The following is a 15,247-nucleotide window of genomic DNA, read 5'->3' on the forward strand; positions in this document are numbered from 1 at the left end:
GCCCATTTATACTATAGTCGCACCGGTAGTGATGTCATGGCTGTCGCCGGCCAACATGTTTTTTGTGATTTTTCAATGTATGCTTCAGACACGGGTCACGACGAGGCGTTCCCCATAGCGACCCCTAGAGGACGCAGTGTCTCGTTCCCTACTCAGGGAACCATGGTTACATACGTAACCTGAGACGATTTACTGTAAAGCACACACTGTTGGACATTATTAGTACACAAATTAACAAGTAAGAATAAAATGTGATTTAAACATCCACATGGGACTAATGTGCCCATAGTTGTAGAGACATTCATATATTTAGTCTGATTGCGTCACAAATCACAAAATGCGACTTAAAACTGACTTATAGCCTACTCAATGGAATTTACGTTGTTTTCCAACGCTAGATGGCGATTAGGAGTAGCATTGGCAATTTGGCATACTTTCTAATTTGAGTCCAGTCTTATGACAGGCTGTTCTTCAGAACTGTTCCTCATTTATTAATTTAAGCTTTGTAAATTCATTATTAAAAAAAAAAAGACACTTCATTTCTTTTTCACTTAATTAAATTTAGGGCTATTCAATGCAAATAGCAAATTTGCCATGATTATGTGCTTCACTGCAGCGCGAGGCTGACTGGAAGAGTGTGACATTTCTGAGCTGAGGTGCTTTTATTGCACTACAAAATTAGTTTTTAAAGTTATCAAGTTGTGAATAACATTAAGAGTAATAGCAAATATTGAGGGAGGTGACGACTACAGCTTTTAACGTTTATAGTTCCTTAGATGAATTACGTAAGTGACATTTTGGACATAAAATAGTCAGTTAGCCTACTAACCTTAGTCAGATTGGACGCCATTTTTAATATAACATAGGCCTATTGAAAATGAGGCTCTGAGGGACAGATTTACAGTCTTTACAATGACTCCCACTGTATAAAAGTGCTAGATTATATAATTTTCACAACTTTAAAACCTGTTTATGGAGTTTTTGCCAACTGATTTTTTTCTTCTTCAGAAATATGTTTCATCAGCTGAACAATCGGTTGGCCCTATGTTGTTAAACAACAGTACATGGAACACACTGTACTTCTATCCCTCACATACTTTTTAAATTCCTGTCTAAATGTAAATATGGATTAAAGAATACAATAAAACGAATAGAAAGACAACACACACACACACACACACAGTAATCTCTATAGTCTAATCCACCCTATTTGATTAATGTTTTTTTAAATGGGCATTTTTTCACAACTTTAAAACTTTTTGTATTTTCAGTTTATTACATTTCTTAGTGCATCAAGTTAACATTACTATCCAACAGACAATTATTTGTTTCTTTCCACCACATACATATTGGAACACTTTACAAATTAAACACTATAAACAAAAATTAATGCATATTTAGCTATATGTAGTCCATTTTCATAAAACAATAACATAATTGCAAAAGAAAAACAAAAAATCAATAAAAAGGGTTACACTTTACTTGAAGGGGTGTGCATAAGACTGACATGACACCTTCATAATCATGACATGACACCTACATAATTATGACATGACACATATGAATATGAAGGTTTTTTATGCATGTTTATGACAACTGTCATTAAGTGTCATTTGCTCAGTTATGTAATTTTTAGTGCAAAGCTGACATTGTTTGAGATGTCTTTGTTATGGGCTATGGTTAGGGGTAAGGGTAGGGGTAGGGTTAGGTCAAATAATGTCATATTTGCATTAAAAATGACATAACTGAGCGAATGACACTTAATGACAGTTGTCATAAACATGCATAAAACCTCCTTCATGCAGCGCGAGGCTGACTGGAAGAGTGTGACATTTCTGAGCTGAGGTGCTTTTATTGCACTACAAAATTAGTTTTTAAAGTTATCAAGTTGTGAATAACATTAAGAGTAATAGCAAATATTGAGGGAGGTGACGACTACAGCTTTTAACGTTTATAGTTCCTTAGATGAATTACGTAAGTGACATTTTGGACATAAAATAGTCAGTTAGCCTACTAACCTTAGTCAGATTGGACGCCATTTTTAATATAACATAGGCCTATTGAAAATGAGGCTCTGAGGGACAGATTTACAGTCTTTACAATGACTCCCACTGTATAAAAGTGCTAGATTATATAATTTTCACAACTTTAAAACCTGTTTATGGAGTTTTTGCCAACTGATTTTTTTCTTCTTCAGAAATATGTTTCATCAGCTGAACAATCGGTTGGCCCTATGTTGTTAAACAACAGTACATGGAACACACTGTACTTCTATCCCTCACATACTTTTTAAATTCCTGTCTAAATGTAAATATGGATTAAAGAATACAATAAAACGAATAGAAAGACAACACACACACACACACACACAGTAATCTCTATAGTCTAATCCACCCTATTTGATTAATGTTTTTTTAAATGGGCATTTTTTCACAACTTTAAAACTTTTTGTATTTTCAGTTTATTACATTTCTTAGTGCATCAAGTTAACATTACTATCCAACAGACAATTATTTGTTTCTTTCCACCACATACATATTGGAACACTTTACAAATTAAACACTATAAACAAAAATTAATGCATATTTAGCTATATGTAGTCCATTTTCATAAAACAATAACATAATTGCAAAAGAAAAACAAAAAATCAATAAAAAGGGTTACACTTTACTTGAAGGGGTGTGCATAAGACTGACATGACACCTTCATAATCATGACATGACACCTACATAATTATGACATGACACATATCATGAATATGAAGGTTTTTTATGCATGTTTATGACAACTGTCATTAAGTGTCATTTGCTCAGTTATGTAATTTTTAGTGCAAAGCTGACATTGTTTGAGATGTCTTTGTTATGGGCTATGGTTAGGGGTAAGGGTAGGGGTAGGGTTAGGTCAAATAATGTCATATTTGCATTAAAAATGACATAACTGAGCGAATGACACTTAATGACAGTTGTCATAAACATGCATAAAACCTCCTTCATATTCATGACATGTGTCATATCATGATTATGAAGGTGTCATGTCAGTCTTATGCACACCCCTTCAAGTAAAGTGTTACCATAAAAAGAAAAGTAATGAAAAAATTAACATATAATTATATTTATATATTTATGCTTTATAATATATTATACATTCAAGGAAATGCTGTTTATAAAACAAAAATCAACAATGTCATGAAAAAATATAGATCTGATAACTAATTTTTAGCTTTGTTTTTATAAAGTCCCTTGTACCAAACCAGCTTAATGATAAAGGTAATGCTAACTGGCACTAACAACACAATTGCTTACAGGGACAAAAAAACATCTATAGAGTGGTACTCAATCCAGGACATTCTGTATGCCTGTGTTCGCAAATGAGGAGCTCCTCTATTCCTCATGACAAACTCAATCCAGAAGACAGCGTGATAAAGAGGTTTCATTGGCTGGTCATGGTGCAGCTTGGACAGTCTCTGCATGTTCTCCTTGTAAGATGGGTTATGCAAAACCTCCTTTAATGCCTCAAGAAACACAGTCCTGTCCAAAGTTGCAATATCTAAAAATTTTTGCAGTTCCTTTTGCTTGCATCCTGGAGAGATTGTCAGGCTGGTCAAAAGCTAAAGTAAGGCCCACAATAGGCACTCCATGGTAGATGGCTTCCTGAACCCCATTGGTGCCTCCGTGTGCTACAAACAGTTTCGTCTGTGGATGTCCAAGCAGGTCATTCTGGGGGAGCCAGTCCACAATCAGAGTATTGTTACCAAGATTGGCAGGTTGTGGACCTGTGTGTCTCCAAATAACCTTTTGAGGCAACTGAGCAAAAGCTGCAGCAGTTTCATCATTAATTTCACTCAGAAGCTGACCAAAAACACTCTCTAATGTCATGATGATGACCCCATGCTCTCCAGAGCTCTGCGCAAACTTCTCAAGGTGATCTGGAAGTGGCTTAGCTGGTTTGCACTGGAAGCCACCCATGTAGACAACATTTAGCAATGTGGGTTGCGGAAACTCAAAAGTGAAATCATTTCTCATGAGCCAGATGTCTGCATCCCGGAGGAGGGAGAAGAAATCAACATCAGGCCCAAAATACCTGTGGGAGAACTCTTGGTCAGGAGAAGCAAAGTACTTGGAACTTTTATAAAGAATCATAATATATGTCAACACGTTCATTATTCTCTGACTGAATGTCATCTTGTCAGTTAGCTGTAACACTGTAACAAGAATATATGAGAGAGGAGATGGAGCTACAACAAAGTGACCTTCACTGTACATAATCCAGCGGACATTAAACACAAGAGGGAGGTTAAGACGGTGTGCCAGTAACACTCCAGCTCCAAAAGCAGGATCCGTCAGTACAATATCATAAGCAGAATATTGCAGTGAATTCATCAAGATCTCATTTTCAATTACTGTAGCTGTCATATTGCATATTTGCTGTTGAATTTTTCAAAATCTGCTAGAAAACTCATCAGCAAGTGCCATTTCATTACAAAATAATCTTTCTTGTCTCTGGAGTAAATGGGGGAGAAACTTTACTATGAAGTCATCATGTTTTTCCAGTGTCCACAGTAACAGAAGTGTAGAGAGGAGACTGTTCCTCAATGTACTTGCTACTAGAATGTCGGATAAAAGTGATATTGTGACCTTTTGAATGTAACTCCACTTTAAGGACCTTCATATTGATCCAGTGGCTTCCATCTGCAGGTACAACCAGAACTTTACCAGCATAAAAGCTCGACAGAGCAGATAACAGGATGAACAAACCGAGAAGGGTGGAGTAATGCATTTTCATTCACAACCTTCAATAAGAAAGAATATAATCTTAATTAATATGTTATTTAAAAAAAATAAAGAGAAATTCCCATTTCCGAATATATCATGGAATTACAACTTTTAGACAGTTGTAGAATTTGATTACTACCTCTTTCTTTTTGAGCATGTGCACAACAGCAAGGCCAATTGTAATATGATTAATGTTGGATGAAGCCAATCAATATTACATTAGAATCAGCAATCACATTATTTAGGTTTATTATTGCAACTTTGCAAAAATCAGACTGGCACGATTTCATTTTAAAGTATGTACATGACATTTAAAAAAGACAAATTAGTCTGACTGAGGACAGACATTTAAACTACATGTAAACACAATTAGTGACTCAATCATGAAGTCAATAGTGAAGTTCATCAAACAAGGGAAACACATTTTTATGCCTTGCATTGTCACTTTCTATAATTTTTTTTTTTACCTCTACTGAGGCTACCTAACATAAATGCAGTTCTAAATAGTCATTACGAATTTCAGTAAATTCCCAAGAATGAATTTGTCATGAATTATAATTTTAATTTCACTGAAGTGTTTTACAAATCCAGCAAGAACATTTTAACAATGAACTCAAAAAATAGTTATTTCTATCATGCACATTTGACTTTCTCTTTGAATAAAACTCTAAAAAGATATCGAATCACATATAAAAACAAAAATGCAAAAATGAAAAGTGTCGCCATTAAAGTCAAAATAACATCTATAGTGTGGTACTCAATCCAAGACATTCTGAAAGACTGTGTTCGCAAATGAGGAGCTCCTCTATTCCTCATGACAAACTCAATCCAGAAGACAGCGCGATCAAGAGGTTTCATTGGCTGGTCGTGGTGCAGCTTGGACAGTCTCTGCATGTTCTCCTTGTAAGATGGGTTATGCAAAACCTCCTTTAATGCCTCTAGAAACACAGTTCTGTCCAAAGTTGCAATATCTACAATTTTTGCAGTTCCCTTCGCTTCCATTCTGAAGAGATTGTCAGGCTGATCAAACACTAAAGGTACACCCAAGATGGGCACCCCATGATAAATGGCTTCCTGAACTCCATTGGTTCCTCCATGTGCCACAAATACTGTAATCTGGGGATGTCCAAGGAGGTCATTCTGGGGGAGCCAGTCTACAAGTAAGGTGTTGTTACCAAGGGTCACAGGTCGAGGTCCTGTATATCTCCAAATCACTTTTTGAGGAAGCTGAGCAAAAGCTGCCGCTATGTCTTCGGTGACATCTTGTGGAAGCTGAGCAATAAGGGTGCCTAAAGACATGATGATGACTCCATGGTTCCCTGAGCTTTGTACGAACTCCTCAAGATCAGCTGGAAGTGGCTTGGCGGGTTTACATTGAAAGCCGCCCATATATACGATATTGGGCATTGTGGGTCGTGGAAACTCAAAGGTAAAGTCATTTCTCATGAGCCAGATATCTGCATCCTGGAAAAGGGAGAAATAATTAACACTGGGGCCAAAATGTTTGAGACAGAAAGAAGTAAAGATGGGGTCAGCAATGACTGCAAGCTGGAACCAGGTGAATAAGTAAGTCATAACATTTTTGACACGTTGGAGAAATGACATCTTGTCTGTTAACTCTGCTCCTGGGACAGGAACATAAGACAGAGGGGAAGGAGCAATGGCGAAATGTCCCTCTCCCTGAATGGTCCATCGAACGTTGAAAACCAGAGGAATATTCAACTTGTAAGCTAAGATTGCACCACCTCCGGCTGCTGGATCTGCTAGCACCACATCATACTGAACATCTTGGATTGATTTAATAATTTCTTTATCCTCCAACATTCTCTCCATCATCTGCATCATGTCTTCATGCATGCTTTTAAACATCATGATGATTTCGTAATCCAGTTGAAGACGGCTCCAAATGGAATGCCCTTCTCTTCTAATCTTCAAGAGACGGCCAATCAATAAACCAAAAAACTCCTCGTCAAATCCTCCTGTATTTGGAATGGTGATGGAATTGTATAAGGGAGACTCCTCCTTGATATACCAACTGTTGGAGGCTCTAAGCACTGTCACATTGTGACCTCTGCTATGCAGTTCCTCGATCAGGACCTTCATGTTGACCCAATGACTTCCATCTAGTGGAAACACCAACACTTTGCCGCTGTCTATTCCGGATAATATGCATAAAACCAACAACAAACCGAAAGGTGCTGAACGGTGCATCTTCGTTCACAACCTTTAAAAACAAAACAGAAGAAATCAGTGAATGGATAATGAAGAATTAAGGAAAACAGAAGAGAAACGACAAGGAAAAACAAAAGGCAGCCTTTTTTTAATTTGCTTTTTACATTATGTGCGCTGAGTGGTGGATGAGCCTGGTGTGGCCGTGACTCTGGCTTTTAATGTTTCCTTGTGGAGCATCAGTGAGCGTTTGAACTTTTTCTAATAGTTGCAAGTAAGTCTCTCAGTTGTCCTCAATGTGAAAAGATGGATCTCAAAACCATACAATCATTGTTGGAAAGGGTTCAAATATGCAAAAAATGCTTGAAAACCAAAGAATTTGTGTGACTTACCATAACATGCATTTTGTATGATCCCTCTTATTTTGGTAAAATAATTAACATTTTGCAGAAACTGCAAAGTGCATGTAAATTTTTTACTCATGGCATCAACCGTGTACCTTGTAAAAACCATTTAATTTAGAACAACACTTAACTACAAAGCAGTCTAATGTACATGTGTGTGGCATAGGCCACATTTACAGGAATAAAGTAAAAGGTTCTCACCTTGCACATGAGTAGTATCTGAATCGGCTTTCTATTTGTTTAGTAGTGTTACGTGCTGAGAGCTTCCTAAATATGCCAACGTTAAGCAATACCTCATTACACATGCTGTAACATCTGTAAAAAAATTTCACAGTACATGCTAAAACAATACCTTGCAATGTGTACATTCACCTCTTAGTAAAAACATCACATTCTTTTGACATTTTTGAAATCAACAATGTGTAATTTGGTTTTGAACACCGTTTTAATGAGCAAAAATCAAAATGACAAAAAATGAAGACCTAATTGCTGGCTACTTTAACAGCTGGTTTATACAATTTTCACTTATAATGGAAAAAGTTCTGTAAAGTTGAATTTAGTTTAACAAAGTAAAAAATAAATAATATAGAAGCAATAAATATTACATAATGAATGAAGCAGAATTTAAATCTGAAATCTGATCTATAGACCGATGACGAATTCTATTTTCATAGAATTCTATTTTGATAATATTTCAAACCTCACCTGACAAGCTGCAACTACTCCTCAAAATTTACCTCTGCACAGTGTAGCATCCAAAACCTTCAACAGATTTATCGTGCAACGTTTACAAGCTTTTCAAATGCATTTAGGTGAAAGGTTCCTTTGAATGAGTGAGCACAGCAAAAGCCTATCAGGTTCCTTTAGGCAGGCTAGTTAAATAATGCCATGATAATAGCAGTCAAAGATCTTTGGACCCTGTTTTGAAACTATGATTTTTCTATAACCAGCCAAAAATGAGGGAATTATAGGAATTTCTTATATTTTACTTTTAATTAAATTTTAAAAAGGGAGATTCTTGAATTTTGCGCTACACACGCTAGATGTCAACATGATATCCAAGATTAAATGTCTGGATTTGTAAAGACTGAAGATCATGCTACACTCCCACCATTAAGAGCATTCCAGGGGAGAAGTGAACTAAACGGGTTATTGTTCGAGTCAGTTATGTAACAGGCAGAAAGAACGAAAGGAAATCTGAGCTAAGATTGATTCTTCTTGTTTAACACAATGTATAAGTAATAAACTCTGTTTATGAAGATTTTTATGAAGTGTTAGATCACCAGGTGGAAAAAAACTGACACTATGGCCAAAAAGTTCATTAGTGCCTATAAAACTCAATAAAACACTAAATTCCACAAATAGCAGTGCATGTTCTGTTCTGCTTGTAAAAGGATATTGCATAATATTAGTGTCATGTGCTTTAAATGTACATTGTCTTACTCGAGTTAAAACAAGACCTACGCACAAGGAATTTAACTTTAAGGTTTCCATGACATTTTGTCAACCCAGTTTTTGCAAACATAAATAAAAACAACAATGAATAATTTTAATGCATTCTTTATATTGTGCAACAACGCAGGTGCATTACTAAATTAATTTTTGGACAACTACCCATTCTCATTTATCTTTTATTTATCATTATCATCTCATGCAACTTTTATTTATCTTAATGCTCAGTTATACAGTAAATGGATGTATTAATTTTCTAGTCGTGGATTTGAATACCAGTGCCAATGGTCCATCGCCAATGACTTTAGCTTAAGCATTACAGTGACCATAAGCAAACAAATTATTAATTGCAATACAAAACAATAAAATGAAATAATAAAGTTTGTATTGTACTGCAACTTATAATAGGCCTAGAGCATGCAAACTTTTGGTCTCATTGTTAAAGGTAGAGTAAGTGATTTCTGGTAGCCAATGTTGATATTTGAAATCACCAAAACAAACACGCCCCTACCCCAAAAGGGTCTTGTCCCTATTTTGATTGCTCCGCCCCACATATACATACGCAATCCAGGCAACGATTAGTTCTGTGAAACAAAGCAAAACCCATGTTACACCGTGTCTACATCGGACGTGAGCGGCGCGGCGCAACAAATCCTGACAGAAAACTGCTGCCGGGTTCTATTTATGACGTGCTGACACAAATTTCAAATGGTTTTCAACGGTCGTTTGATCGCGTCCAGTGTAGGCAGACTTTAGCTGTTGTAGACACGGTGTTACTCACCTATTGAGAAGAAACAAAGCAACCTCGGCGTCCGATCGCAGGCCTCCGTTCCTTGAGTTCTCTCCAGCGCTGGAAAGCTGATCCGATATTTACACGGGTCCTACTTCGTGCCTTATCATTCCGCAGACGTTTTCCTCTTGTTTTCTAAAGTTTTTGAAAATCACATACCCTACCTTTAATTAGAGAGAAGGAACTGCAAGCACACAAAAATGGCAAACAGCTACCTCATGTGGTAAGGAAGAATTATAATTCAATTCATATAATCTTCCATTTTGACAAACTTTAACTACGATTAAAACTAAGGAAGTTGCAACCTGCAATTTTAACTTCTTACATTTTCATTTATAGCTCAAAATACTACAAATATACCTGGCATCCTATGATTTAAAAAAACGTGCCAACAGCAATAGTGCCATAAATAGATTTACACTGTCAAAGGCTGGATGATATTTAAAGACATCGAGTGTTAAAATGATCAGTTACTAGCTCCATGCAATTGTAATTCTTATAATCGCAAATATGTGCACAGATCAAATATCACAGCTGTATAACTTTTAGTAGAACTTAATTCTTACTAACAGTACCAAATCTGGTAGCAGTCAGGTATCTCAAAATACTACAAATATACCTGGCATCCTATGATTTAAAAAAACGTGCCAACAGCAATAGTGCCATAAATAGATTTACACAGTCAAAGGCTGGATGATATTTAAAGACATCAAGAGTGTTAAAATGATCAGTTACTAGCTCCATGCAATTGTAATTCTTATAATCGCAAATATGTGCACAGATCAAATATCACAGCTGTATAACTTTTAGTAGAACTTAATTCTTACTAACAGTACCAAACCTGGTAGCAGTCAGGTATTAGCAAGCTTGAGGAAACTGAGTGGAATTCATCCTTAGTTGGAAAAACGAGATCTTAGTTAGAGTTGTATAAACGCCCCTTCCTCTCGTCCTCGCTGTTATTGTTAACATTAGGGTTGCTTAGGAAGCTTACACATATAATTGTGGCAAGTAACGATTCTTCAACGACATCAGCATTAAATGTACCATTACATGTTATCTCAGAATGCATGAGGGAAAAAAAAAAGTCTCTATAGATACAAGAGCAGTGGCACATTGTCTCTAGTTGCATCCATATCCTGTTTTAAGTTCAGTAAACCACCATTTAAAGTCCATGGCCATAAGAACGTCCTTTAAAAGCAGACAGAGAGGATCAGATCCAGCATCTTCATTGAGCATCTCCATCTATGTAATAATCCTGAACAGAGCCAAGCTCCAGTAAAAGTGAAAAAGGAAAAAGAAAAAAAACATCTTTCTCTGATCAGACCATTTTGAAACGCCATGTTGAATGCCTTATTAGTACCAAGGTTCTGAACGTCCCATCAGTATAGAAGACAAAAGATGAGAGAGAGAAAGAGAGCATGAGAAACAGACAGAAATCCAGACGTCATGGGATCTGGTCAAAGAGTCCAGCCTTGCAGAAGATAAAGGACGGTGCAAATTTCTGAGCATTCCAGACAGCGAGAGGGCAAACGTTTCCCCAATGGCTTCCACTTACAGGAGGGGCATCATACTCAAGCTGAAGAGGTGAAAACATTAGTAAAATAAAGCAAAGTTTTGACCAGATATCCCATGTTTGCAGTGTTTAAGTGGATCAATGATTTTCCTAGCCATCTTCTTTAGGAGGTGTGTACCAGCCTAGAGGAAAAACATCAGAAACAAAACATCTGAGAACAGTTCAAAGTGCATCAATTCTGCATCTCGTTTTACGGTTTCTCCACCTACCGTTCTTTTCATGAATCTGAACCAATGATTTGTATGACTGTTGTGCTCTGGCAAGATTGTATTGATTCTGTAGAAAACAAAAGGGAAATGGTCAACATTTCTGCAAGCAATTATTATAATTTTTTTTGTTTGTGAGGAGGCCGGACAAACCTTATTTGCTCCGAACTGCACTCTGGCTTTCCCTTTGACTAAGGTGGCGTTGATTTGCATGATGACTGACTCTATTGAGTAGGCACTGCTCCAGCCCTATGAGATCAGATTTATTTCTGTATTTCTGATTTAGTTTATTTCAATGTGCAAACCTTACAGAATTCAGAGGATTCAAACCTGTTTTGTAAGTAGCTCCATACACAAGGCTCCTCCACCAAGAACATAGCTAGATGAGAGAAAAAAAACACACACACACATACATACACACATATATATATATATATACACACATATACATATATATATATATTATTTAGCAGGGTACAGCAAATTACCATTTATTTCACTTCAGATTAGGATTATGAAAATTAACATTATTTGTATTAAATCGGGCGCACACTGTCCGATTTATAATAGTCCTTTACGATTGTTACGTGTCAGACTGTACAAACATGATGATCATGTCACACTGTGGGATCTCAGTTGTCATTAACGTCAGACTGTACGACAGTCAAGATGCATTAAAAAAACGGATGCGCGTAAGAAAACTTGTCTGGAATTTTACATTATCAAATCATACACATTCAGTGACTTTGCATTACACATGGGGCTGAAATGTTGGCTATCAAGAAAAGCCTATGAATGGCGGCAATACCAGCATATTTAAGAAGATAGTGTAAGCAGCACTACACACCCACATGAAAACAGCGGCACAACTGGTGTTCATCAGAGCAAAGGCTACATTACATACTGTAGAAACTTTGTGAGCGGCGGACGGGAGCACCAGCGTTGATGGTGGTTAGAAGAAATTTCTAGCTTTAAATCTGAACATGGCTTGAAAAACTAAGACAGTTTGACGTAGGAGAAGTCACACTGCAGGACTGTGGGGCAAATCTTCTGACACGGCCAGAATTTTGTCGGAGGTCAAATTTGATCGAAAGTAAATCGTAATTAATCTGCTATCGGTAAACATGCCAAACTAACGATAAAAGACTACATATTTTAGCCTAGGATTAGAGGAATCTTTTAGGATTTGCGAAATGCATCTCAGATGGCCAAATCGAGGCCAGAATCGTAGTGTGTGTGTCCAGCTTAAGTCATATTATAAACTAAAAATATTTTTTATTAATTATTTTCACAAATATATGGGGTATTAAAAAGAATGCTAAATAATAAAATGTAGGTGAATTACATTAGCAGCCCTCATTCTCCGTTAAGTTACAATTACATGCTAGATTAATTCATGCAAAAAAAACTTTAAAGACAGCATTATATACAATACATCTGTTAATGTTATTCTTGGGGGAAAGAATATAATCATCCATCAAATGTAATAAATTCTTTACTTTTAACATCTTTTAATAGCATAGAAAGGCTAGTCTGACTTATTTACTAGGTAAAAGTGCTCATGCTCACCCTCCAGACAGAACAGGAGACACAACCCGTACAAAGGGAGGATCAAAAGGAAAGTTATCCTGCCATCAGCAAGCAAGAAAACAGCAATTCAGTTGCATAATCTCTCCTTTCAAATCAAATTATCTTCAATCAGTATTTTTGTAAAACAAAGAAAAAACCCCACTAACTTTATAAGAGAAATTGAGGAGAATGTAGTCCATGCCTTCTTTTTCCTTCAAAACCTGCAAGTCGCTGTGTAACGGACTGTCTGGGTCAACCCTTAAAAAACATCAGAATGATTTTACACAGTAAAGACATAAACACTAAAATCATCATCAGCCCACATGGTATTTTATGTTATGCAACCATACTTACGTCCTTAACTTGACATGCCACTCGTACAGGCTATCATTGACTAACTCCACTGAATAGATACCTGGAACAGACAGAATGGTAAACAAACTTATCAGACAGATCTGTAACAGTCCTGGAACAAGACAAAACTAATGAAAACAGAGATGTGTTCCAAAACCATGTTGAGGCATCACAGGCGCACTCCTGACATAAAAGTAGCAGTTGCAAAAGGTAGGCAATGTAATGCCCTGATATACTTCAAGTGAATCCAAAGAACAAACTGGTGTGATGTCATTTCCAACAAAATCAGGCCAAACGAAGTTCGTTTGGAGTTCAAAACCAAAGCGAACTTTCCAGAGAAGTTTGTTCCAGCTGGTAAACACCTTCAAACTACCATTGGTTCACGGCGACTGCCTAATAGGTTGGTGTGCTCAGGGGCTCCGCCTTATTTGCTAAAAAAAAATCTTCTATGGCTTATTTCTTCTGTTCCGTCCATCAAGGTCAAACTAGAGTAAAAACATGAACACTCTGGACAGCAACTTTATAGTACAATTTCAAATTGTAATTGAAAGCGACACTGTTTTTTCCATGTTTAATACCGAAAAGCTGTACTGGAAAAAAACTGGCCAAAGGAACTGCCATAACTGTGAAGATGCTTCCTTAGAAGGCAGCAGCCTATGTAGACAGTAGGAAACTCATTCGGTTCGGAACAGAAGAATGGAAATGTCAATGCTGTATTGCACAACTAAAGTTACCTGTCTTATAACTCGGTGATCTATAGATCTCCCTGAGTTCCTTCATGAGGCGGTCAGAGGCCTGAACTGAACCAGACACCGCACCCTACAAGACCAACAATGAAGCATTTAGGGAACATATACAGCACTGCAAGAAACAAACTTTCAAATTATTCTTGTGGATAAATTACAGGCTTCACAAATAGAAAAAAAGCTGACCCTACTTGCAAATAAAACATTTGCTTTATTGCATTGTATTACACATCATAAAGAGAGGATACTGCTATACTGCATAATTAAAAACAATATCGCTCCACCCAACCCCAAAATTGTATAAAAAAAGTTACCTTACCGAATGGACACTTACGTTCAAGTGGTCCTGCCTCTGGTTCTTGCGGATTTTCTCCAGAATGGCCAGATTCTCCTTTTCAATGCCATCATCCTCTGACTTTTTCCCATCAACCGGTTCCTCCTCTTTCATGTCATAGTGGTCTAGATCTTCAATATCCTGCTGCCACAGCAACAAACAAAAGAAAGTGTTAGGTATCAACTAGTCCTCGTCAAAACTGGAGTCATGAGGAACCCATCACATTCCCTATAGCTTAATACCTCTGGCATTTCCTCTTCCTCCTCTTCTTCTGATGTCACTTCATCTGTTGTTCCATGCTGGGAAGAACAAGGACAAAAAGTCTGCATCAGCTCACACGCCTTTTAAAAAAAAAAAGAAAAGAAAGGGAAAAGGAAGGAGTGTAATAAGACTATGTAGGTCTGTGCTGATTTGGTCTACCTTCTTGTCTTGACTGATGGGTCCAGCAGGAAGAGGCTGATCCAACATCTCCACATCAGGATGCTGGGGCAGGTTATAGAGTCGGCATAAATCACAGATCAGCCTTTTCAGCTGCTGTAGGAGCTGCATAAGATGAAAATGTGGTAACAAATGCTTAGTAACTCTATTAGACAACAGTGGGTAAAAAGTTGGCCAATAAAGTATTATAAAAGAGCTAATCTACTATCAAGCATTGGGTTGCACAGAAAAGAACGTGAAAAAGTGTGTTCAGAAGATTAAAAAAAAGCATCATACTGACCAAAATTTGGATTTAGGGTTCATTATGGATTAGGCTACATGATTACGAATACCAAATAAAACTGCCCATGGGGCCGTTGAATGCTTGAATCTGATTGGCTGACGAATGTTCTAAAGTGTGCAATTATTTTCAGGGAAACGCACAGCGAACGTAGTTCCAA

General features: G+C 37.0%; 1 protein-coding gene and 2 pseudogenes across 6 annotated transcripts in view; all 3 read right to left on the reverse strand.

Moving 5' to 3' along the window:
• Window positions 1-3,155: 3,155 nt before the first annotated feature.
• On the reverse strand, window positions 3,156-4,412 carry LOC107575870 (UDP-glucuronosyltransferase 2A3 pseudogene; annotated as a pseudogene).
• Window positions 4,413-5,314: 902 nt separating this feature from the next.
• On the reverse strand, window positions 5,315-9,601 carry LOC107573759 (UDP-glucuronosyltransferase 2C1 pseudogene; annotated as a pseudogene).
• Window positions 9,602-10,452: 851 nt separating this feature from the next.
• LOC107573786 (ubiquitin-conjugating enzyme E2 Q2-like) overlaps window positions 10,453-15,247 on the reverse strand; it is an 11,149-nt gene continuing 6,354 nt past the window's right edge. Inside the window, exons 3-13 of one of the 6 annotated variants that reach the window (XM_016260241.1) lie at window positions 14,790-14,912; window positions 14,612-14,710; window positions 14,355-14,510; window positions 14,024-14,108; window positions 13,290-13,350; window positions 13,103-13,193; window positions 12,936-12,994; window positions 11,697-11,745; window positions 11,520-11,615; window positions 11,370-11,436; window positions 10,453-11,282 (exon numbers count right to left, since the gene is read on the reverse strand). In XM_016260241.1, the coding sequence (XP_016115727.1) occupies window positions 11,251-11,282; window positions 11,370-11,436; window positions 11,520-11,615; window positions 11,697-11,745; window positions 12,936-12,994; window positions 13,103-13,193; window positions 13,290-13,350; window positions 14,024-14,108; window positions 14,355-14,510; window positions 14,612-14,710; window positions 14,790-14,912 (918 nt within the window). In that variant the 3' untranslated portion in view covers window positions 10,453-11,250. Of the gene's footprint in view, window positions 11,283-11,369; window positions 11,437-11,519; window positions 11,616-11,696; window positions 11,746-12,935; window positions 12,995-13,102; window positions 13,194-13,289; window positions 13,351-14,023; window positions 14,109-14,354; window positions 14,514-14,611; window positions 14,711-14,789; window positions 14,913-15,247 lie in introns of all 6 variants that reach the window. The other 5 variants (XM_016260234.1, XM_016260247.1, XM_016260261.1 and 2 more) reach the window with 5 other exon arrangements.

This window comes from Sinocyclocheilus grahami, unplaced genomic scaffold (assembly GCF_001515645.1).
Source record: "Sinocyclocheilus grahami isolate Dianchi unplaced genomic scaffold, SAMN03320097.WGS_v1.1 scaffold31.1, whole genome shotgun sequence".
In the NCBI taxonomy this organism is placed as follows: domain Eukaryota; kingdom Metazoa; phylum Chordata; class Actinopteri; order Cypriniformes; family Cyprinidae; genus Sinocyclocheilus; species Sinocyclocheilus grahami.